Raw genomic sequence first — 23,018 nt, forward strand, 5'->3', positions numbered from 1 at the left:
CCTCTCTCTCTCTCTCGGACTTGCGCGTATCACAAGCTTATGTGTGTGTATATTCCATACATACTGCATGTGTACATACGGAGTCGACCTACCTAACCCTACCCATTTGACAGGATCCGCCATCAGTGACATTTACTAACCTTACTACTGAACCAGCCTCAAACCGGCCCCAGGCGGGTGCCTAGGATGTGCAGTATCCATCTTCTATCTTTCTGGTGTTGGTGAGGGACGGGAGCTCCCAAGTTGTGAGTCTGGAAAAGGCTGGGTAGACGGGATAGGATAGCCCCGTCTATGGTTGCTGGCTGGCTGCCTTTGCTTTTGTTTCCCCAGCGAGGGCCATAAGCTCCGAGGTATTATTATTGTTCCACCAGGGGTTACCTTGTTTAGCCTTACAAGGGACGAACTCAATTTCTATCGTGTCCATTGTTTACTGTTTACTGTTTCACAGAGGGTACTACAGTAGGTAGTAGCGCGGTCATACAGTTAAGTCCACGTCTCCTACCAGAATCGATAAGATATCTCCTAGTTGCAATTATCTCATGAAGAGCTGTAACTCTGTAGGCCGGATAACGCCATAACTGTCATTATTATCTCCTTATCATCCAGCTTAGATATTAGCCGGTGTTATTATGTGGTTCAATTTAGATCAGAACCTCTCTCCAGGCTCTTGGCCATGCCTATATAGATGATGCGCAGACAAAAAGAAGAACAGAGGACAGCACACACATAGGCTCTCAAGCCCCTCACGCACACGCCATTCTCCAGTTCGGATTCGATCGGGGATAAACATGATTAGGGATATAAGTGTAGAGGTAAGGCGTAAGGACAATAGAAGAGAACATACATACATACAATGAGGGACGGGTGCTTGAAGAATAAAAGAGAGAAAGCTTATTTATGGAAATGAAGGTGCGCAGAAGGCATACCAGATCCCACAGCGGATCTGTGGAAACAAAAGGTGATCTGTTCCCATATAGCCTCATTGTTGTCGTGGATGGAAACGGTCATCGCAGAGACCAAACACAGTATATGTGGTATCAGTTGGGCATCAGTCAGTCAATCATACATTAACCTGCCTTGGGAAAGACAGTAACCAAAGGAATAGTGAGCGGTTTCAAGTCGAGTAGCTGTATAATGTGGGGTAGTTTGACGACAATAAAGTGCTGGGGCTTGTACAACAGGGTATGTGCAGCCTTTCTTTCCCGCTAATCACAGTCCAAGGTATTAAAAAAATCGTATCTTTCTTATCGAGATGGTACAAAAAAAGGATGGAAGATAATAATAAAAAAATTAAATGAGAAATAAAGACAAAGAAAGGAAACGTGGTAAGAGCTCCCGTTCATTAACGTCGATGACTTGTCGCGAGAAGAAGCGGCGTACAGCAACGTCCATAATCGGTGGCCATGGTCGAATCTCAGCACTCGTACATGGAGAAAACCTCCACAGCCCGGACACAGCCAGGAAGATGAGCTCAGAGAACCAGACGGATCAGTCACGCAACCCGAAGGCTTTCCTCAATAACGGAAAGCGTTTCTTGCGCCCGTTTCTGCCCAAGACAACGTCTGATGCTGTCCCGGCGCTGTCCGTGTCATTGCGGTCGTGGATCTTGGACCGAAGACGAGCAGCCCAAAGGTTGTCACTCGCTTCTCCTTCCGCCACCCCGGCCACGGTCCCAGGACGACCATCGACATCGGCGCTGCCATTCTTGGTGGTGCCGCCAGAAGTCCGTGGCCGTTCAGACAGGATACGAGATGATCGTTTCTGATCATGATCCTGACCGGCACGGGGAGAGGAATCTGTCTCTTTGGAGCCCAAGCCGCGGAGCGGCCAGGAATCGCCTCCCATGAGCAGCAACGAGCTCCTTTTCTGAAGCTTTGGGGACGAAGGGCGTTGCTCTGCGGTAACGGTGGTAACAACCTGCGGGGCAAAGCCACCGTTCAGAAAATGGTCCCCTCTCATGTGATCGAGTTCCAAACGCGAACGCTCGAGAGGAGTATCTCTCCTGGCAGGACTCTCAAGCTCCGATTTGTGGATTCCCCAGTCCCTGTGGCGGCGGCTTCTCCTCGACATCGAGAGCCGGCTGAAGAGGCCTGGTTTCCCCTTCCTACGTGACCGGGCGAGAAGATCTTCCAGTTCCTCTTGAGTCATGCTGCGTACTGTCGCAGCTGCTATTTCTGAAGGCTCGGCTGCGACTGCTGTGGCAGGACGAGTCCTATGAGCTTCATCCTCTGAGCTGTCCTCCAAGTCTGTCGAGTCTCCGTCATATGCACCTTGACGTCGTGGGATACCTCGCACGGGTCGTAATGGCGTCAGTTTAGGTTCGTCATCGCTCGAGTCCTCAAACCGGCTGCGGAAAATCCGCGGGCGGCGGCTTTCTCCCTCATCGTCCGAGTCATCGAAGCGGGACATGAACTGCGACCCAGATTCCCTGGTGCTCTTTGCCCGTAAGTGTTTGCCAAACCCGGAAAATTTCTGGCTGCCAACGCCTCCAGGCCCCCGCAGTGTTGTGCGCAACGTTCCTGACCCGGATCCAGCCGAGAATGGTCTTCGCTCACCTGGAGACGCTGATCTCCCGGCAGGAGATAGCATCCGAGGGCTTCGGCTATCCCCTCTCATGGTCGTTCTCAGGGTATACTGACCGTCCGATCTGGAAGCACGCCTGGAGCGCTTGAAGCTGCTAGATGAATCGCTGCCGTTTGATGTCTCCCGACGGAGAGTGCCCGGTAAGACTGTAGACGCTTGCACCCTGGTGCTACTAAGATGGAAACCATTCTCGAGAAGAGCGCCCGAAGACACTGGTCGCTTCTTTTTCTCATCTGGAGCAGCTCTCTGCTGTCGTGGAGTTGGAGAAACGCTCATAGACTGCCTCTGCCTGGGAGACATCTTCTGACCATACTGACTGTGAAGGGCCTTACGAAGGCGTGCACCTTCATACGGATCAGCAGTCATAGGTCTCGTTGACTTCAAAATCCCTCGACCAGCAGATGTTTCCGCAGTACTAGGTCTGATTGGCCAGGGCTGAGATGACTCCAATGGACGAGATTCAACAGACTCCTGAGGTGCCTCAACCTGTGCAGCTTGCCCCTTCTCTATCCTTGACGATTGCAAACGCTCTTGTTGATCGTCCGCCGGCGTGACTGACTGAGTAGTAATGTTTGAAGGAACGTCAACAGACGATTCTCCTTGCTTACCGACGCCATCTGAGGTGGTCTTCTGAGAAGTTAGTCGCAAAGGACTAGAAGGAGCAGCAGCCATTGCCAATCCGGCCGTTGCCGTCATGGGGCTCTGCATAATGGCATTGATCGAACCGAACCCGTCGCCCTCAAGATCAGATAGATCCTCAGCTGCGTCACTGTAGATACTCTCGCCAGATTCCTCGTCACTATCGCTAGTATCTGCGGTGGATGCGCCAGCAAAAGATACTTGATTCCGTAGCCGTATCTCTGAGTTACCCTGAATGTTCACCTGACTGGATGACGACGGAAATCCACCGGGCATCCTCTGCAACTCGAGGCTCAGTCTGCCCTCTTCGACTCGTGGAGTTGCTGGTTGTATGGCAATGGCAGGGATGGACGAGCCATTCTGCTTTGCCGCAGACATGGGCTGAATAGACTCCGCTGTGATGGTCTGTGGCACCTGGCTGGTCGTGAGGAAACCTTCGGAGACAGGTTCTTGCTTTTGGTCCATTTGAATAGAGACCCGATTTGATCCGCGCGGAGATTCCCTAGCGGAATTCGAAGCATATCCGCTCCCCTCCACGGATTTCACCTCTGGAGGTAGCGGTTCGCTCGACCTGTCTGGTTCTATGTGCTCTTCAGACGTCACAGGCTTAGCATTGGCAAGAATCCCACCGATGGCGTGGTCATTGGACAAGGACATTTCCACAGCCGTTATCTGGGTGATCGACGGGACCGTCGATTCATTGTTGCTTATTACTTCTCTAGTTGGCTCCGGTTCGACTTCTCTGGTGCCTCGAATGCTACCAAAAGAAGGCAACGCGGGTCTGGGTTTTAAGACTTCATCGAATTCATCGCCACTAGAATTATCCAGAGGACTAACCTTCTTCTTGCCAAGGCCAAACCAGTTCGTCTTCGGCTTGTTCTTCCCCGGAGGGCTTGACGGCACGATCTCTTCGGGGGAAGTGGGAGGACTAGCAGCAACGCCAACGATTTCAGCTTCATCATCAAAGCTTACCTTCGCAGCCTTTTTTCTGGATCCGAATCTTGAACCATCGTCTGAGGCCACCGACGTCGCATCCGAAATTTCACTAGGGGCTCCGCCGGATCTGGCCATAATACCTGCACGCCTGTCGGGAGATAGAGACTGAGGGGGAGATTGCTTCATCGCAGATTTTACTGGCGACACTGACCGCGGAGGAGGTTGATGCAGTGACTCCCCAATGCCCGCCACGGCAAGTTGAGCAGAAAATCGAGCGGATCTATTAGGACTGGTCGAGGGAGGCCTGCCAGACCGAGATTCCTCGGGTCGCGATTCAGCAGAGACCCGGTCTTCCGGTGGCTGCCACGCCAATGGTTCATGCGCTGTCTCCGTTGCCGACAGGCCTTGGACGACTAGAGGCTCATCTTGAGATATAGCATATGCTGGGCCTTTGACAGGCTGCGCAGACGTGGAAATATCGCCATTAGGGACCTTGCCGTCGGCGAGACTTCGATTTAGAATATCTCCTGGGGATTCCAACGCCTCTGCACGCTCTTCCGCTTCGTGGTCTTCGTGGACGGTAGACGGTCGCTTCTTGGGCACGGGTCGGGGTGGAACCTGCTGATGGAAGTCGTCATTGTCCTCAGGATCAACCGCCAACCCAACAGCGAGGTCTTGTTGCTCATATCTAGTAACATTGTTTTGCATGACTGCTATGGTTCTCCTTTTCCTCTTCTCATTCGGCTTGGACTCGTTTCCCAACTGAGATCCAGGTGCAGTGCCCTGGCCGTCTGCGCTTGGAGTCTCCTCCGTAGCAGAGCTAGCCGCCTGTGACGCTGCGACGGCGGTTCCGGCGGTATGACCGCTTGCTGTACCACCAGCCAGGTTATTTCCTTCTGCAGAGACAGGTGCAAGCATTCTCGTCTTCTTTTTCACAGGGCTCTCAGCAGTTTGTGAGACTTCCTGCTGGACTCCGGCTGTCCCATCGGGGGATAGCCTGTGCTCTGACGATTGTTCTCCAGGTTTGCTTTGGGAGGCTTCCGAAGGGACTGGCGACTGGCGTGGAGAGTTTTGTCGTGCATTTATCGGGTAGGAGAAATTGATCGAGCTCCTGCTACTGGTACTGGTCCTCTCAAGCTCCGGCACACTGCTCAGACCAGGAACTTGATGTGACGGATGGCTAGCCAAGCACGACCCCCGGTCAAGACTAACTCCACGGCCAGATGGACGTTTAACTGACGGAGACATCACCCGGACCGGCGGTTCGACACTAATAGACCGTCGATAGGATGCTTTGCGTGTCGAGAGGTCCTGCGGCAGCGGAGGGACTGGAGGAGCACGTCTCGGGCCCGAACTGGTTGCTGGGCGGACAGGCGATTGTTCTCTGAACGTCCTTGTGGTCATTGAGGCCGAGCTGCTCGCCCGACGAAGGCCATTTGCTGTCCCTGGGCCCATACTGTTCCGGGACGACTGCCGCTGCAGCATGCGCTTGGTCTGGACATTTTCGACAGGCGTTGGGGTGGGTGTTATGTTCCGGAGAGCGGCGGCAGCGGCAGCAGAGGACAAGCTGTTGGTGGAAGCTTGCGACGCCAAAAAGGCATGAGTGGCAGCTGTCTGTGCAGATGGTGACGGTGTTGTATTTAAAGGCTATATATAGAAGGAGCATCTCGATGTCAGCAACCTGAATCCTCGCAAGATGGAGTTGTAGAAACGTAGAAAAAAAGAAACGCGTAGCTTGCGACGGACACCGCTTAGATTGTCCCTGAATAGGGACTACGGGCTCAAGGGCACGACTTCATCTTCAAGCCCGGAGCATCTAAGCAGCGTACGTACCTGATGATGGGACGAGCTTCTTCTGCGGCGGAACATGGTGAACAGGACCGGGAAGGATGCTGTCTGCCTCCGCGACGACGCGCAAGGCAGGGAGATCCTGGGCCCCCGAAGCGTCCAGACAGAGCAGCAGATATCACAATTGCGGTACTGTCAAGGAGCGGATCGAAACCTGTGTACCTCTGGCTGTGCTGTGAGGACAGAGGAAAGGATGGTGTTCGCAAACGCACGAGCTCGAGAGTGAGCAGAGTCGGGCTGGGGCCGGAGTCGTAGGGCAGAGAGTCGTCGTACGCCCGGACGATCGCCGCAACCAGCTAAGCAACGCTCGGCACACGTCGATGCGACAAAGACGAGTGGTCAGGGAGGGGATCGACAGCGTGCGGCGGACCAGGAGGAGAACGAAGAAAAAGAAGGGGAGAAAAAAAGTAAGAAAGGAACAGAGAAGAGGGAAAAGAGGGGAAGCGAAGTGGTCGACGTCGACGTTGAGTTGGACCCAGAGTGCGTCGGTCTGTTGCGTCATGGAGGAGATCGAGCGACAGCAGACGTCGCAGATGCGCCTCGTCGGTTTGTCCTCTCGTCGTCTTTTCTTTCTTTTCTTCTTCGTTGTCTCTTTTCCATCTCTGCTTGCAGCTCCATGGCTGGATGCCGTGTCTTGTCTGCTTCGTGTCTGCTCTCGAGCCTCCTGTGCTGCTCGTGTGCTCTCTCCGCAGTCTCTCCACGGCTAATCGATATGGCTGATCGATGGCCAGATCTCCCCGCTCTCCCGGCTTGCTCCCTACAACATCTCCCTACTTAACCAACAGCCCCTGGCTCTTCGCATCTTGCTTCTCTACTAACCTCAATGGACTAACTGAGCAGCTCTTCTAGCTCTTCCCCAGCTCCCCACTCACGATGGCAGCCGAGCTCAAACTTCTCCCTTTTCCTCCGGGCGTCCGGTCCAGACAGGTCGAGACCTCCACACTCTCCTTCCACGTTCTTGAAGCCGGCTACAGCCCTACGCGGGATCGTCCTCTCATCCTTCTGCTTCACGGTTTCCCGGAGCTCGCCTTCTCCTGGCGCAAGGTGCTCCCGCTCCTCGCTGATAATGGCTTCTACGTCGTCGCTCCCGATCAGCGCGGGTTTGGACGCACCACAGGCTGGGACACCCGTGGTTTTGACGATGTCGACCTGTCCACATTCTCCCTGACCAACCTCCTGCGTGATATTATCGTGCTCGTCCACGCTCTCGGTTACCGGTCCGTCCGCTGCGTCGTCGGTCATGACGCGGGCGCTGTCACAGCTGCCATGTGCGCGCTCGTCCGCCCGGATTTCTTCCAGAGCGTCGTCCTCATGAGTCATCCGTTCAATGGCACACCATCGCTCCCCTTCAACGTGGCCAATGATCCTGCAGCGGCCACGTCTGCGGCCACGTCCGGCGGTGGTGCGGAGGGCGCAGCGGCAGACGTCCACGCCGACCTGGCCGCGCTGAGCAGGAAACACTACAAATGGTACTACTCAACGGCATCCGCAAACACGGATATGACCTCGCCGCCGACTCCAGGCGGTCTGCACGAGTTCCTACGCGGATACTTCCACCTCAAGAGCGGGTCATGGGTCCGCAACGACCCGCACCCGCTCCGGGCCTGGACTGCCGCCGAGCTTGCGCAGCTTCCCAATTATTATATCATGCCGCTGGCAGCGACCATGCCGGAGGCCATCGCCATCGACATGGCTCAGGAGACTGACGCTGATAAGCAACTCTACCAGACCTGGTTGCCCGATGAGGATCTTGCCGTGTACGTCTCCGAGTACGCGCGGACGGGCTTCCAGGGCGGGCTGAACTGGTACCGGGTCCGGACGGCCGCAGGGGGTAGGTACACGCGCGACTTTGACACCTTTGCGGGGAAGAAAATCGAGGTACCATGCGCGTTAGTCTCTGGAAGGCAGGACTGGGGCACGTACCAGGAGCCTGGGGCCGTGGAGAAAATGGCTAATGGCACCGTCTGCGAGGATTTTAGGTTCCTGAGGACCATCGACGGTGCTGGACACTGGGTTCCGCAGGAGAAGCCGGAAGAGGTTGCCGAGGCGATTCTGGAGCTTGTGCGGGGGTGCAAATGAAATGAACATGAGTCGTTGAGTGCTAACAGTTGCGTAGATATACCCATGGAATGCAGACGCCTTGTTGATGAACTGTACTAGCTAGTCCTTATCCTGGCCCAGGAGTAAACAGTAAGAATGAAAGATTTATAATAATATCCACGAAGTTATAATCATGGTCCCATACTATGACGTCGTTCTTCTTGATCCGTCCGAGATAAATGGCCGAGAATCAAATAGAACGAAATGGAATTGAATTGAATTGGATTGGATTAAATTGTGGTCCTTCTTCCTTCCTACACCTATTTATTTAATTTATTCTTCGCTCGCTCTTGAAGAATTCGATTTAATTAAATTTCTTCCTTCCTTCTTTCTTTCTTTTGTAAATACCTCTTTCAGAACGTGCAAGGTAGGTAGGAGATACCAATTATCGATACTGAATGATATTAATCATATCTATCTCTCCCGGTAATTGGAATAAATGGCACGGCACATTGCCACCGCATTGCACATTGTACTGTATATTTCCAGTACATTAGCGCAGTGTCTACCTACTCTCCCATGGTACAATATGTGTCAAGTTACCTACAAGGCTACCTACGTTGGTACCTAATAATGTACGATGATAGCAAAAGCGATGACCTAACACCCCCTCCATCCGCCAAGTCCTTTTCTCGGGATTCCTTTGTCTTGTTTCGGGATCTGCTCTGCTCTTTTTTTGCCCAGGCCCTAGGAGACTTACCCGATCCTCGGACACAACCCCGCATCCGAAAGTCCGGGACTGGGCGGGATAGGATAGGACAAAAACCTGATTATTCATTGCTCCATTACTCATTAGCAAAAGGTGGGTTTGGGCTGGGCTTGGTAGACTTATTATTCTTTCTAGCCTTTTCTGCCGAGGTTATCCCTGTTTGTTCCGTTATCGAGCTGAGGGTCTAATCTACCTACCTATGCATAGTAATATATTATACCTACCTACCTGGCACATATAGGTATTTGGGTTACGCGGCTGCTGGTCTTATAAATCGTCTATTCAAATCATATATATAAATATATATATTCTATTTATATAAATAGAACAAACCATGGCATTCCTCTTCCGCGAAGCAGCAGGCATCCCCCGCTCGACGGCCTCGCCGTCAGACAGCGTCCTGATCATCATCGACGCACAGAACGAGTACGCCGATGGCATGCTCAAGGTCTCCAACGTGGCGACCAGTCGGCCGGTGATCGCGTCTCTGCTGGAGAAATACCGTAGCGCTGGTCAGACCAAGAATATCGTGCATGTTGTGCATAGAGTCCCTGCGGGGACTCCGGCGTTTACACCGGGCACGCCGCTGGAACAGGAGTTTGAAGAGTTGGAGCCGAGGGAGGGGGAGAAGGTGAGGATTTTTCTTTTCTTTTCTTTTCCTTTCTTTTTGTAATTTAACTTTTTTTAAATATTTCAATGATCCTGTTGCTGACATTTACCTGCTTGCAGTTCATTGAGAAGACACTCCCAGGTTCGTTTGCCAACACCGACTTGCAAGAATACCTGCAGAGCATCGGTGCTAAGAAGGTTGTTCTGGTCGGGTACATGGTAAGTTATGCCCTTATGTGCTTCCATCTGTCTGTCAAAAGGCTAATTACTGGGTCACCAGGCGCACGTTTGTGTCTCAACCACAGCCAGACAAGCCCACGAGCGGGGCTACGAGGTCATCATCGTCGAGGACGGAGTGGGTGATCGTGCTCTTCCTGGCCTGGATGGTGCGGAGGTCACGAAGGTAAGGTCACTTTGACAATAACACCTATTCTATGAGGTGTGGATGTGACTGATGTATGACACTAGTATGCACTTTTGGAGCTGTCCGACTTCTTCGCCACGGTGGTCCAGAGCAAGGAGATCCAGTAATGGGAAACTAAATGTGTGGTGGAAGCGGCAGAAATGAGTCCTTCTGAATAGAGAAACCTTCAGGGAAAATGCATTTGGGGTATCAATCAAACATTCATAATTTGTACGGTAGAAGCAATGGCTGGGTATTCCCATATGCAAAATTGCGCAGTCCTTCGAGGCCAGCGCAATATTGTTTCAGACAAGTAATAATCCTCTTCAACTTGAATCGCCATCTTCCTTCCAGTATAAGCGCATATTCCAGAACGCGTGCTCGTTCGGTTCGAACAAAGGAAGCTGCAATGAACTCCTGGTCTTGACGAAGGCCGCGATTGCCTCTTCTGACGTGCTGTCGAGAGGCCCGCCAAAAAGTAGAGCCGGGCTGGAGGGTAGAATTTGCGCAAGATGCGCCGTTTCAGCACCTGGGCAGTATAGAAGGGTACGCTCGTTCACGACGTTGAATGCCTTTGGGTGTTCGACCACTGTGATCCCAAGTGACTGCAGCAGCTCCTTGTCAAGGTCGTTGAAGACGGGGTCCTGGGCGGAGACTTCCTTGATATTGACTTCGACGTTCGCCTCTGCTCGACATAAATTGATTAATGTCAGTGTGTATGACGGCCAATGGCAGCATTAGGGTTTCACGAACCGAAATATTCGAGGATCGACGCCAGCGCAGCCAGCTGATACAGCGATACGCTTCTGCGATCGACCCAGCCGCCGCGGAGGAACCCACTAGGGCTTCCCAGACCTATGCAGACGACGTTGTCGATCTCTCGAACGCACCTGGTAGCCGGATTCTGGAGCGCCCGCTTGAGAGCGTCCCAGGAGGACGAATTTTCCCATCGCTGCTTGTGCGCATTGTATTGCTTCTTCAATTCATCAATGTTCAGCCTCGCCGGTGCTTCAGCTGGCAGCAGTTCACCGTCCAGCTCTCTGAAGGCCTTCCGCGGGACATGTGCTGCCGTTGTGACGTGAGTCCAGCCATCTTCATCCGCAACCTCGAGGCGCTTCGGACGAGCCTGGGTTTTCTTCCTGCGCGACGTGTGGGGCATCGTGCAGCAGGAGGCGTTTCTGCAAGGGCCGGCGCGAGGCAGAAGAGACTGCCAGTCAGAGAGTTCAGATGTTGGCGTCCATCACGCTCAGGACGTTGCGCTTATGCTCCTCGTGGTCGACGTCGTTTCGATGTGCGGGCGTTGAGGCGGCGGGGAGAGCTCGAGCTGCGCCGGGCCGCGGGGAACATGGCAACGATCGATCATCGATCGCTCTGACAGAACATCTCCAGCGTCTCTGATGCTGGCTTACATCTACGAAGTACATGCTGCTTGTAGATTTCATTGACACAGAACTTATTTACTGTACATCGACCTCAGAGAGCAGATCTGAATGCATCCTTGGCGAACGGCCCCAGATGCCCAAGTTACACCCGCGCGGGATCTTGGTGCCCTCTCGACATTGTTCCCTGGCAAAGCTGGCCTGATATCAAGTCCCAATGAATGGCACAAATGTTCTAGCGTTGCACAAGCGAGCTGACATGGGTTGCTACTGTATGTCCGTCCTCGTCCGCTCATCTCCAGCGTCTATCTAACGGCAGGGCTCAGATGGATCCTGCGATCGCTCGCTCTCAGCTCTCCACACAGCGTCGGAAGTAAGCCCACGTTCTTATTCAGAAGAACACTGCTCGCCGCTGCGATCTTGGAATCAAAAGAAATCTAGATAGCTAAGCAACATGGCAAAGCCTGTCTGATAGAGCTCCACATCCCTTGATGCGGATTGGGAATCAATTCAGATGTGGTACAGGACACTGGGCAAACAACTAGGCGAGCTCTGCCAGACGGATATCTCGGCGATCACGATGGCTGCTTCACTCAGCTTCCAGCTGTAAGCGCCCGACATGATATATCCCGCATCGTGTGGGATCTGCTCCATGCACACAGACCACAGCGCTATCAGCAGCCATTCATCTTAGCGTTGGATTGGGCGCTTTCCAGCCTTAAGCCCCGACGAATCCTGTCCCGCGAACGCGGTGGCATTGCAGCGCCGAGGTGATAGAACTTGCAGTTGCAGTTCGCCTTTTCACTTTCGATCAAATTCGTTGGGCCCCTGTCCCTGTTAGTAGCAAAACTACCCCCCCCCCCCCGGCTTACCCGAAATGCACGTTTCCTCGATGCCGGCAGGGGGCGCTGACTGGCTGGATGGCCCTTTGTTGACGGGCAAACCAGTCGTCTCCATTTACCTCTGATCGAATCAGGTCAGTATATGCGTAAAGTGGGAAGGGTGACTATCGGCCATGCTACCCTGTCACATTTTGGATGTCCACGCTCACTCGTCCAAACTGGGTCCCCGCCGAACTGCCCTGCGCTCTCAAAGGCTTGGTCCCCTCTAAAAAGTCTTCCCAGGCCCGCAGGCTGACGGGCGATCGATCATGAGGTCCTATTTCACCGGACAGCGAACATTACTCCCTTGGCAGCGCCGTTGACGCGAGCGAAGCCGAGGAAGACAAATTGGCTCTCCAGAGACATTTGAGCAAGTAGGACGAGAGTCCTCGAAGCACACGTCTTCTCGGAATATCGTTTTACGGGCCGCGCACACCATGAAACTTCAAGAGTCCATATCGCGATGGGCGATAGTGGTTGCGCTTCTCTGCGCCGTTGTCGTCGACGCCCACACGGTTATCGTATACCCAGGATATCGCGGGAACAACCTGCACACGAATGGCACGATAGAGGAGGCAAATGGTCTGGGTGAGGCATGGGTGAACAATTCGTATATCTTTCCATATGGCATGCAATGGCAATACCCTTGTACGTGGATTTTTCTTCCCCGCCTACTGGATATACAGACAACTGACGAGAAACTTCAGGCGGAGGCATGCCTACCTCGGCAAACCGAACCAAATGGCCCGTTGGCGGCGGAGCGATCTCTTTCCAGCCAGGCTGGTTCCAGGGACACAAGACGGCATTTGTCTACATCAACTTGGGATTGGGAACCGTCCCGCCGAACATGAGCCACCCGATGGTTCCCCCGTTCCAGATCGTCGGTCCAACGAACAATCCGTACCCGGGAACAGTCTGCCTCCCTCAGGTTCCTCTCCCGGCCAACATCACTGTCAATGTTGGCGACCACGCGACGATCCAGGTCATTGAAACCGCTGTTCACGGGGCGGCTCTATACAATGTAAGTGGCCTTTTAGCCACGCTGCTCCTTAGACCGCTAACTCTTCTATAGTGTGTAGACATCGAATTCGCAGACCCCAAAGACGTTGCGGAGGTGACTCGGGATAACTGCTTCAACTCGAGCGATATCACGTTCCAGAACATCTTCACGACGAACTCGTTAACCTCCGCGGCGCCCGCTCTTCGACCATCTTCTCTGATGGTGAATGTCCTTGCCCTTATGCCCCTGCTGCTGGCCGGCTTCCTGGGCTTTCTGATGTAGACGTCTACCTGTTTACCTACGATATCTCGCCTGATGTCGTCTTGCTGTTTTTATTTTCAATATACCCGTCAATTGTTCCTCCTACTGGTTTATTACAGCACAACAATGCCTACATGCGTTCTCTCCGATAGACACATGCGAGTCTACGTGTCAGGAATATTTATTTAATTTTTTCCGAAGATGTCACATCACTCTGAGATACTTTTTTGCCATTCCTCCCCTCCCTCATCCTGTCCCTACCTAGCGAATCGGAGAACCAGGCGTCAGTGGACCGTTTGATTCCTTTCGGTTTGCTTCGGTTTTACTCATTGATTATCATTTTTCGTCTTCACAATTCACGTCTCGTGTCTCGGGGAAGGGGAGGTTCTCTCAACTTGAGCCTTGGACGGTATGACAAACTTTATTGATGTATGAATCTATTGAATATGCGTCCTAGATATATATATGTCCGTACAGGACAGGACGCTTCGCGGCTGAAGGGAAAAAATCATCTCATCTACTCTCTTCTTCTAGGTACCTATTTATCCTATCTACATACCTAGGTATATTGTATTTTTGAGAAGAATGAGCGATTCTACCATGCCGTTACATTGATTTACTTTTTGCTTTGCATTGCGTTCCCTTCGACCTTCGACGGGTACGGGCTCCTCGTATGCGATATCTCCATATTCCTTTCTGGCTGGCCGATGGCCGGACCGACCCTGCCCCGGTCCTGCTCATGCGCTCTCCCAACATGACTTAGCTAATAACTAATAGGTAACTGCACAGTAGGTATATCGGTGCCCACTGCGTCATGCGGTTACTATTATTATTATTATTACTATCGTCATTGGTAATTGGCGGTCCTAATGTTTGGGTAAAAGCAGTTTGTATTTTAGGTTGTGTACTGTAGGTAGCTACCTAGCTTACCTACACAGTACACTATCTGGATTGTACCTATCCAGTGGTTTTAGTTTCAGTTTAAAGCCTCCTCCTCCTAATTGAACCTTGAATGTAACGCCATCTTCGTCTTCTCTTCTCTTCTCTTCTGTTGGATTCGAACTTTGTACGGTACACTAATGATCTCTGTAAGGCCTACTCAAGTGATGTATATACATGTACTGTACCTCGAGGTCTCGATCCAGAGCGGGATTGGATTGCCCAAATCAATGGGTTCAGTTCAATCCAATTCAATCAAATATTTTCTTTCTCTCAAGAGGTGTGTAGGGATATGATACAGCTTCTTGTTGGATGTTACATGGATACTATCAAATGGAGAAAGATGCTTCTGATTCTGTGAAATTATTCACTGGCCTTGATATCTTCCGAAACTCCACAGGATGAGGAAGCGTGGAAGGACTTAGAATCATCACTCATCCAACCCATTAATCAAACAGCAAGGCCGATCTCATTTCACCTAAGTCATCTAAACACAGGAACAAAAGAAGGCACTTCGTACACGACTCTCCATCCACTTCATTTTAAGACTTCCCAATATAGCTGCCAGAAAAAAAAAGGACGCAACGACATACAAGTCGGGTCGCCCAAGTCAGACCTGTCCATCCATCCACCCTTATTCCATCCAGAAAGCCGTTCGGAAGAGTCAAGCTCAAGTCATAGTCGTCTCATCTCATATGGACAATCTCGACAAACATAAACAGACTAACACTTTCATGTCCATTGACGAGGCACGCCAGAAACAATCAACACGGAAGGAGATTACAACATGTAGAACACCCAACCAGCGCCAAAGATAAGAACTCATTAGGGGAACACGCAAGGGAAGAGCACCGCATTGAAAACATGACCCGTTCCTGCCACTTAATCCACTTCACTAGGCAGGCCCGAGACCGGATGCAGATTGCAGAAAAGCAAGCCAGGAAAAACGCAGTAAGACACACGGATTGACAGACCTCGGAAACGCAAGAGGGTGAAAATGTGCACATCAAAGTCATGAACATGAGCTGGGCTCGAAAGGTCCGAGCGTGTCAGCAAATATAGAGTACAGTGAATCCGACATCAGGTAACCTGCTTGCCGCCGCAGTCGGGAATTTTGAGGCCCGGTTTTAGGTTTCGCGCAGAGTCCATGAGACCCCATTTGTCTTCCCATTCTTTTCCGGGGGTGTTGAACTGGACCTTCCATGGCTCATCAAAGGCTTCGAACCTATAAATGTTGTTAGACTTGTGCACTTGCTAGAATGGATATCAGATCCTTACCAGAAAAAGTCCGTGCCGTTGTTCACAGCCTGGCAGACAAAGTCAGCCATAAACTGGTTCATCTCATCGACGCCAGCCACGGAACCAGCTTTGCTATTCGGGCATGTCGCGTCAGTGCCGCAGTCGTTACCGCCGCCGCTTGGCCAACCGACTTCGGAGATGATCTGCTTCTTGTTCGTGCCCTTTGTTAGGGCCACGTCGTGGTTCGTCCAGAATTCGTAGGTCCAGCTGGCAGCCTGGTCGACAGGGACTCCACCGAAGAATGGATGTATGTTCGACATGACGATGTCCACCGCCTCCACCAGCTCCTTGTTCCAGTTATCGCCCAGATCCGACGTGGCAATAGGGAGATCGATGTTCTTCTCAGTGAAATTCGACCGCACGCTCTTCAAATAGTTGATCAGGTTTGTCTGCGCGGTGGCGATGTCAGGGCCTGCACGGTACAGAGCTTCGTTGCCGATAATTGCTCCCTTGAAGATAGATTTGTCTTCAGTTTCGTCAAGGACTTTGTACAGCTGCTTCAGCTGCCGCTCGTTCGTTGTGGTGTTGGTATCCAACCACACTCCTAGCCAGACTTTCATGTTGGTCAGCTCCAAGCGGTTAATTGCGTGGAGCACCATCTCGGTCTGGTTGCAGTCCGTGCCGTACAGGCGAACTTGGTTTGTAAGCTGCGACAGGACAGCCATGTCGCGAGTAACGTTGTTCTGGCTTGGGGGGTACTTGAGACACAGCGGGTACTGCACTCCCCAGGGGGTGTAATCCATCCCAGGAAATACCTTATGCAGGTCTTTGTTGTTCATCAGTGCTTGGATTTCCGACGAGTCCTTGCCCAAGTCGCCATTTTGTTTTTCGTCATCTGTCGCCGTATCTGTGGAGTCACCGTAGGGAGAATCTGGGTCACCATGCCTTCGGGAGCCCAGGACACCTCCGACGGCGCCTCCAACAATTGCTCCAACGATTATGACACCAAGCATTATACCCACAATCCATCCCATCCTCCTGCGTCCGCTAGTCTGCCGTCGCAGCCAGTCACTCTTCTCCGCAGCACCGGATTCTAACCCCGATCCCGGCACTGGATCGTAATTGGGTCCGGCTACAGCACCTTTCTGTCCCTTTATCATCCCTCCAATGGCACCCAACATGCCGCCAGCGGCGGCGCCTCCAGCAGCAGCAGGAACAGCGTCATTGTTGGATTTGTGGCCAATGTTTAGGACGGATTTCCTCTGCGGGTCCGGAATGAATCCATCATCGCCATCATCGAGGATCTCCTCGGGGTTTATTGAACCAGGGTTTGCTCTCGAGCCATATGCAGACAAATGCCCCTGGTAGGGTCCGTCGTACATAACTCCCGCGCCTTGGTAGGATGTAGGATACTGATCAACGAGGCTCCGTTCCGACTGATTCGGAGTAAGGTCAGGGGTTCCTTGTCCCGTGGGTGCGGCAGCGGCGCCAAGAGGAACGTTGGAGGCGTAGGAGTCTCGAACTCTCGGTGAGCCTGGGCCTGCGAAACTTCCACGCTCAGGTCCAGACGATATGTATGGGTTATCTGCCGAGTCGTCGACGCCTCTCATGGCCTGCAGCCCGCTTTCGCGTCCGTGGCTATTTGCGACACCAAGGGCAATGCCGCCGATTCCACCGCCAACAGCAGCCGCTCCCAAATTGTCCATTCCTGGCGTCACGCCGTCCCGTCCCGAATTTCCATGTGGAGGAGGTGGAGGGGGAGCGTTCCCTCTTCGGTCTCTCATGCGATTGTAAGCACTGTCGGGATGGGAAGCAGGGTGAAAATTGCCGCCAGACCGGGGAACCTCGCTGATGTCGTTCAGTACCGTCCCGGTGGACTGCTGTCCTCGACCCAACTGTTCATCGCCGTGCTCGAAACTGAACGTCCGGTGACCAGACATGCCTGTGAGCGCCAGCTACGCGCCGTCCAGTAATTGGAAATTATCGAGTCTCCGGAGGAACTATAATATATTTCGACAGAGTCCCGACGGAAAGCGTGTCCGGGACTCCAGGTCTCCTGGACGGTCGACGCCAAGACTCAAAAAATCAGATTCTATATAGGTCGTGAAACGAAGCAAGTCGACAACGACAGAGACCATCCACCGTCCGATGGCGATGCTCGAAGTCAGATGGATCGAGGAGAGCGGGGAGATCGAATGGAAAGAAAGCGCCCCCGCAGGAAGGCACGATCTGATGAAGCAGCGGCTGGCAGGCGCTCCGGGGCTCAGACGAGAGCGCTCTACAGGGGAAAAGTGTGCGTGGTCAGCTTGGGCCCGGCGATTGGCATGTCGGGATGAGCGAGGGCTGGTCTACCTGTCTCAGAGTACGAGTCGTGCGGAGTAGCCGTCGAGTGCTGCTCTGGTCAAATACTGGCGACGAGGAGCTGCCGGTACGCAGCACGCATGTGTCCTATGCAAGAATACCTATACAGAGGGTAATGAGAGGGAGAGAGAGGGGAGAGACGGGAGAGACGGGAGAGACAGGAGACGAGAGGGCAGCGGATATCAACGCTTTTGTCTCTCTCTCTCTCTGGATCCGGCAGGAGCGCGGTAACAGTTACTGCAACAACGAGAGCGCATCCTCCGCACGCAGCTCCGTCCAAAATTAGCAGGAGCCGGCCGTGCTTTCGTTACCGGCGTGACCACGGACCTTGGCCCCACCCGCCCTAGACCGCATCAGGCGCCCCCGCCCGTGCCCTGCCACCGTCGTCACTCGTCCTTCCTCTGCGATCCATGGATCCTCCTCGTTCGAGAACGGTACCTGAAACCCTCTCGGGATTTCTCTTCGTCCTGACTGGCATGTTTTTAGGATAACCGGTCGAGCCTTTTTTTGTCAGGAACGCGCCTTTGCCCATTGTTCCTGCCCGGGCTGACGGAGCGCGGCTAAGCTTTTGCCCAGACAGCGATGCATCGACCCAATCGCGTTTCACACGGCAGGCCGATGCCTTTTTTTTTTTCTTTATATAGATTGTCCTTCCACTTTCTCCGTCTGTTATTTCCTTGTATCGTGCTGGACTCGGCTTTATAGATCTCTATGATATCAAAAAGAAGAATCCTTCTTTCTAATTGTGAATACCTTTCCTGGTATATGTTTAATTCCATTGCTAATTCTCCTTGATCGTCACATCATACACTCTATCATCTGATCATTGCCATTATTTCTGCTCGGACGCAAGAGCCAGCATCCCCGTCCGATCCAGCCACTCCAGCAGTACCTCCTTCAGGCCCTGCCTCAGCAGCTCGTCGCCAAAGAGATACTCCTCCACCGGCCTGTCCCAGGAGAACGGACCGTGCTGGCTCCCGATGCCTTCCACGTCACCTCGCTCGATGGCCCCCTTGGTCTCGTACCAGTCCACCAGGTAACGGGAAACCTCTGTCCAGGCCCTGGCGTCCTCCATCGCACCGGGCAGCCGCTCACGGAAGCTCGGACTCGCTCGCACCTTGTCCCACGTCTTGCCAGCATCGTAGATGGCCCTTGCTCCAAACCGCCGCTCCACTGACTTCACCAGCTCCGGCGATGCCATCTGGCGGACCGTGCGCTTCAGGTAGGATATCTGCTGCTCCGCGAACCGGTTCAGCTGTCCCAGGGGCACGGGCTCCCCGCGGGCCGTGGCGTCGGCGACGGTGCGCTGCATGTGCTCGATCTCGTGTTTCAGCTTCTCGAGACGGTATGCGGTCCATTCGGGGTACAGCTCGTTGAAGCGCGCGTAAGGACGCACGTTGGAGATGTAGCTGTCGTCGTACAGGCCGTCGACGTTGGCGCGGTATGAGGTGATGGTGGTGATGCGCTCGACGGAGCCGAAGGCGCGGGCCGCGAGGTGCTCGACTTGGCCGCCTTGGAGGATGACGGCGTAACCAAGGGCGGGGCCTTCGACCTGTATTCCTGTCGGTATCTTATGCCATCGAGAAACATTTGTTTGAGGTGCTGACCTTTGCAGCCGTGCCATCTCCTTTCTTGATATATGTTTCTCCACCAGTCATGTGCGTGGTATCGCTGAGCATGACCACACAGACATACGGATAGGAATCATAGCTAGGTAGGTAAATAGTTAGCAGTCGGATGCATGACGAACAGGTTCGAATATGGGAAAACTTACTGCCACGGAATAACCGAATTCTCCTTCAACGGATCATACTCTCTCTGCGCATCCGTCATCTCCACCTTCTCACTCCTCAGCTCGACCTTGATCTCCTTCAGAGCCTCCTCCACCGAGTTTCCACTCGTCTGGATATTCGTATGCCCCATCTCCGTCGGCATGATCACGGATAGCGGCACCCCGGCAACCTCGGACACGATCCTCGTCGTCTCCGGGTGCGACCAGAGGTCCCGCACGAACTTGGAATGCTGCGCCAGATTGCGCAGGACGACGGTGCCCGCACCGTACGTCTGGCCGCAGGCTTTGATCACGGAGGCGCGGAGGATGGAACGGCGGTAGGCGAGGACGCCCTCGTGGGAGAGGAAGGGGAAGGGGACGCTGCCGGCGATGGGGGTCGAGCTTGCGGTGCCTTTGAGGCCGAGGTCGGAGAGGGAGATGGTGGATGAGGGAGCGGCGTAGTTTAGGTGAATCTGGGAGAGATGGTGTTGGTGTCTCTCTGGTTGAAGATGCGAAGTGATGGCGCAGAGGGAGACTCACGGCTGGGTCGAATACGTCCTCGACATGATTCTCGTTCGCTGTCGCTGCTACTGACATGGTGATGGTCGGTTCTCCGACCCTCGTGGTCGTTGTGGTGGCCAACATATCCGACTGACTAGAAGTGAGCTGCCTTTGATGGGAGAGAAGAAACGGAAGTTGAGGGAGAGAAATATATCTCAGAACTTTTGCCATCACAATTAGCCATGGTACCAAACCAGTCTATAGTTCGAAGAAAAAAAGAACGAACCAATTGGATTGATGTTATCCGTTTCAAGTAGGAAAAAAAAGGTTCAAGATTGAGTCACAGCAATTCAATGTAATACAGACATAGCCTATATCGTGAAGCAGCGCAGCGGCAGTCACAAGTACAGTACAGTCTTCACCCCACGTCGATTCTAAGACGATTCTAAGAGAGATAGATAGATGGAAATTCTTCAAAAATTTAAACCCCTCGAAGAAGCGTCTCAAACCCCGCTGTGGAGACAAGACATTAGGTACGACGGAGCAGCTCCGCTGAATTTCTCGGCGTCTCGTCTCGTCGTCTATCTCGATCCGGAAAACCGGGGGGACAACCTGTTTAGGAAAGTAGGGCCCATCCATATCATTTCCGTTTTCGGTTACACATTCCTGGATTGGAAAAGTACCTATGGCGTGGAAAATCACACAACGGATATGTACCCGTCACTCTCCAGCAGTGCGCTTTGCTGCCTTACAGTACATGCACAATTGACATGGACGTAGGTGAGGTGGGGTGCAGACGAGCAAAAAAAGATTGGATGGCCATTGACTTTTTATGTGTTGTGTTGTGAGTTACCCACAGTGAGGACTGCAACAAGACTGGATCGCATCGCATATACATATACTAGGTATGTACTCCACCCGGAACACTTTGTTGGGCCTCTCAACGGTCCTACTAACCTAACCATCCAGTGTCTCCTCCCCCCTTCTCCTCAAACTATCAAGATAATATATACATACATCCTAACATTGGTATCGCTACGTCCTCCAGCTAGTATATCTCCCACGAGTCCTCTCCACTCCGCTCCAGGGGTGGCCACGAATGCGTACGTACATCAAGTCCCTTACATTATCAACCCAACAAGGACACACAGTGTCCTCGGTCAAAAATGGGAAAACCCAACCCTAACTGTCTAGCTGGACTTATCAGCATTGCCGTCCTTCCAAGTTCTCAAGGTATGTACATAGGTATAGAACAATTGTCTGTGATCGAATTGGATGAGTTGCGTCCATTCCAACAAGTACATGTACAGTACTAGTCTTTCTAACTCGAGCCGGGCGCCGTTTTCCCTTTCCTGGACCTTATCAGCATTTATATGTCTTCTACCATTATTATATCGCAGTCCTTGAATTATCTTCTGTGTATGGATTCTCTTATATTTAATTCTTTTAAATCCTCCTTAGAAAAGGTAAGGAGCCAGAAAGACAATGGCTAAATCGCTGGAAAAAAAAAATAAGTCTCCCAGGAAAGTACGATAATATATGGATCACACGGGCCTCCTTCCTAGACGAAGACCGTGCACGTCTCGCAGGGATTGATTCCCCCGTCCTTACGAGTGAGAAGCAACGGTGAACACGAGGGGCGGTCCCACCTTGATGATATCGGCACAATTGTCGGTCATGGTTCTAAGATCCTTGTAATGTAGCAACGATCAACTCAGATGGCACTCAACTCAAGCGCTACGTACGATTGTTCAAATGATCATCTCCATCGCATACGTGTATATATAGTCACAATGCACCACATGGAGAAAATAGAGTCCTTTTTTTTAAGTTAGGTACTAAATGGGCAGGTACAATATGAAGCCGATGCAGATTCCGATATTTATCTAGCATACACTTGAGTCAAAAATCATTTGCCCTCGAGGTACGCCAGATAAATCTCATACAGTAACAGACACACAGAGAGATCCTCCCTCCACTTGCTGTTTGACGAACTCACTCATTCCGATCGATACCTTGCAATGAATTCAGCTTGCCATCCCCATCCACCCGGTCTTCACCAGATCATCCGTACATACGTGACGTGCTGTATCCGTATCCGCATGTGTCTCGTACCGTATCAATCAAGCTATCCATCGATCCAGGCATAAAACGACTTAAAAAGTTCCGTCAAATAGCTTCCATCCCATTTGTTTCTTCAACGTCAATCGAACAATCCGTGTCATGGATTTATGATCCGCTCAGAATTCCCCCTTTCTCCTAGGTATTCTAAGTTCTTTTTCTGTCTCAAACCACTTTTGGTAAGACTGGCTTTTGCAAATACTTTCAGCAAATTCCCTGCAGCATGTAGTAGAAATCGATTCCATAGACAGACCAGCCTATCTGCTGGGGTGAAAAGAGATACAGTGAAAAACATAAGGGTATATAGCCGGTAAGGACAGGTATGGTACAGCGAAAAGAACACGAGAAAAAAGCACTCATATAATCAGACCGGTAAGGACAGACAAAGTGGTATCACTCGGTGCAGAAATAGACAATATCAAAACAACGGAAATGGTGAATAATTGAAGCATGAATAAAAGTTGTATGTAATGGAGCCAGACCGTCAAGCGTCACTCTCCTCCAAGCCGTTGCTGAGAAAAAGAATAGTAGAAAAATAGTAAGAAAGCCGCGACTCCTTATAATAGTCCCATGAAGAAGGTATGTGATCGAACTTCGTGAAATATTCCCTACCCTTCGCTGTCTAAAAATCGACAGATCTTTCGGGTGTCGATGTAAAATAGCTAGGAGAAGCTTCAAGATAAAGTGAATAATAGCGAAACTTGCAATATCGAGCGTCTTCATCACGTTGAAGCGCCA

General features: G+C 52.2%; 10 protein-coding genes across 10 annotated transcripts; 5 read left to right on the forward strand and 5 right to left on the reverse strand.

Moving 5' to 3' along the window:
- Positions 1 to 1,488: 1,488 nt before the first annotated feature.
- VTN00DRAFT_1201 (uncharacterized protein) lies at positions 1,489 to 6,027 on the reverse strand (the record flags this gene model as incomplete). Its single annotated transcript, XM_069427283.1, has 2 exons — positions 1,489 to 5,805; positions 5,992 to 6,027. 2 exons carry the CDS (start codon positions 6,025 to 6,027, stop codon positions 1,489 to 1,491), a joined length of 4,353 nt encoding a protein of 1,450 aa, XP_069291903.1.
- An 852-nt stretch (positions 6,028 to 6,879) lies between these two features.
- Positions 6,880 to 8,085, forward strand: VTN00DRAFT_1202 (uncharacterized protein; the record flags this gene model as incomplete). The annotated part of the gene is made up of 1 exon (XM_069427284.1): positions 6,880 to 8,085. The coding sequence occupies one exon, from the start codon at positions 6,880 to 6,882 to the stop codon at positions 8,083 to 8,085; it is 1,206 nt and encodes a 401-aa protein (XP_069291904.1).
- Positions 8,086 to 9,149: 1,064 nt separating this feature from the next.
- Positions 9,150 to 9,955, forward strand: VTN00DRAFT_1203 (uncharacterized protein; the record flags this gene model as incomplete). Its single annotated transcript, XM_069427285.1, has 4 exons — positions 9,150 to 9,446; positions 9,545 to 9,643; positions 9,705 to 9,827; positions 9,893 to 9,955. The coding sequence occupies 4 exons, from the start codon at positions 9,150 to 9,152 to the stop codon at positions 9,953 to 9,955; spliced, it is 582 nt and encodes a 193-aa protein (XP_069291905.1).
- Positions 9,956 to 10,153: 198 nt separating this feature from the next.
- VTN00DRAFT_1204 (uncharacterized protein) lies at positions 10,154 to 10,986 on the reverse strand (the record flags this gene model as incomplete). Its single annotated transcript, XM_069427286.1, has 2 exons — positions 10,154 to 10,512; positions 10,581 to 10,986. 2 exons carry the CDS (start codon positions 10,984 to 10,986, stop codon positions 10,154 to 10,156), a joined length of 765 nt encoding a protein of 254 aa, XP_069291906.1.
- Positions 10,987 to 12,524: 1,538 nt separating this feature from the next.
- Positions 12,525 to 13,369, forward strand: VTN00DRAFT_1205 (uncharacterized protein; the record flags this gene model as incomplete). The annotated part of the gene is made up of 3 exons (XM_069427287.1): positions 12,525 to 12,735; positions 12,795 to 13,108; positions 13,160 to 13,369. 3 exons carry the CDS (start codon positions 12,525 to 12,527, stop codon positions 13,367 to 13,369), a joined length of 735 nt encoding a protein of 244 aa, XP_069291907.1.
- Positions 13,370 to 13,402: 33 nt separating this feature from the next.
- Positions 13,403 to 15,105, forward strand: VTN00DRAFT_1206 (uncharacterized protein; the record flags this gene model as incomplete). The annotated part of the gene is made up of 3 exons (XM_069427288.1): positions 13,403 to 13,516; positions 13,614 to 13,757; positions 14,785 to 15,105. 3 exons carry the CDS (start codon positions 13,403 to 13,405, stop codon positions 15,103 to 15,105), a joined length of 579 nt encoding a protein of 192 aa, XP_069291908.1.
- Positions 15,106 to 15,367: 262 nt separating this feature from the next.
- VTN00DRAFT_1207 (uncharacterized protein) lies at positions 15,368 to 17,466 on the reverse strand (the record flags this gene model as incomplete). Its single annotated transcript, XM_069427289.1, has 2 exons — positions 15,368 to 15,512; positions 15,566 to 17,466. The coding sequence occupies 2 exons, from the start codon at positions 17,464 to 17,466 to the stop codon at positions 15,368 to 15,370; spliced, it is 2,046 nt and encodes a 681-aa protein (XP_069291909.1).
- A 1,253-nt stretch (positions 17,467 to 18,719) lies between these two features.
- Positions 18,720 to 20,255, reverse strand: VTN00DRAFT_1208 (uncharacterized protein; the record flags this gene model as incomplete). The annotated part of the gene is made up of 4 exons (XM_069427290.1): positions 18,720 to 19,439; positions 19,495 to 19,597; positions 19,662 to 20,131; positions 20,199 to 20,255. 4 exons carry the CDS (start codon positions 20,253 to 20,255, stop codon positions 18,720 to 18,722), a joined length of 1,350 nt encoding a protein of 449 aa, XP_069291910.1.
- Positions 20,256 to 21,325: 1,070 nt separating this feature from the next.
- Positions 21,326 to 22,309, forward strand: VTN00DRAFT_1209 (uncharacterized protein; the record flags this gene model as incomplete). The annotated part of the gene is made up of 2 exons (XM_069427291.1): positions 21,326 to 21,392; positions 22,122 to 22,309. 2 exons carry the CDS (start codon positions 21,326 to 21,328, stop codon positions 22,307 to 22,309), a joined length of 255 nt encoding a protein of 84 aa, XP_069291911.1.
- Positions 22,310 to 22,673: 364 nt separating this feature from the next.
- VTN00DRAFT_1210 (uncharacterized protein) lies at positions 22,674 to 23,003 on the reverse strand (the record flags this gene model as incomplete). The annotated part of the gene is made up of 1 exon (XM_069427293.1): positions 22,674 to 23,003. One exon carries the CDS (start codon positions 23,001 to 23,003, stop codon positions 22,674 to 22,676), a length of 330 nt encoding a protein of 109 aa, XP_069291912.1.
- Positions 23,004 to 23,018: the final 15 nt, after the last annotated feature.

This window comes from Thermoascus crustaceus (genome assembly GCF_041956765.1).
Source record: "Thermoascus crustaceus strain CBS 181.67 unplaced genomic scaffold VTN00scaffold_1, whole genome shotgun sequence".
Taxonomy (NCBI): domain Eukaryota; kingdom Fungi; phylum Ascomycota; class Eurotiomycetes; order Eurotiales; family Thermoascaceae; genus Thermoascus; species Thermoascus crustaceus.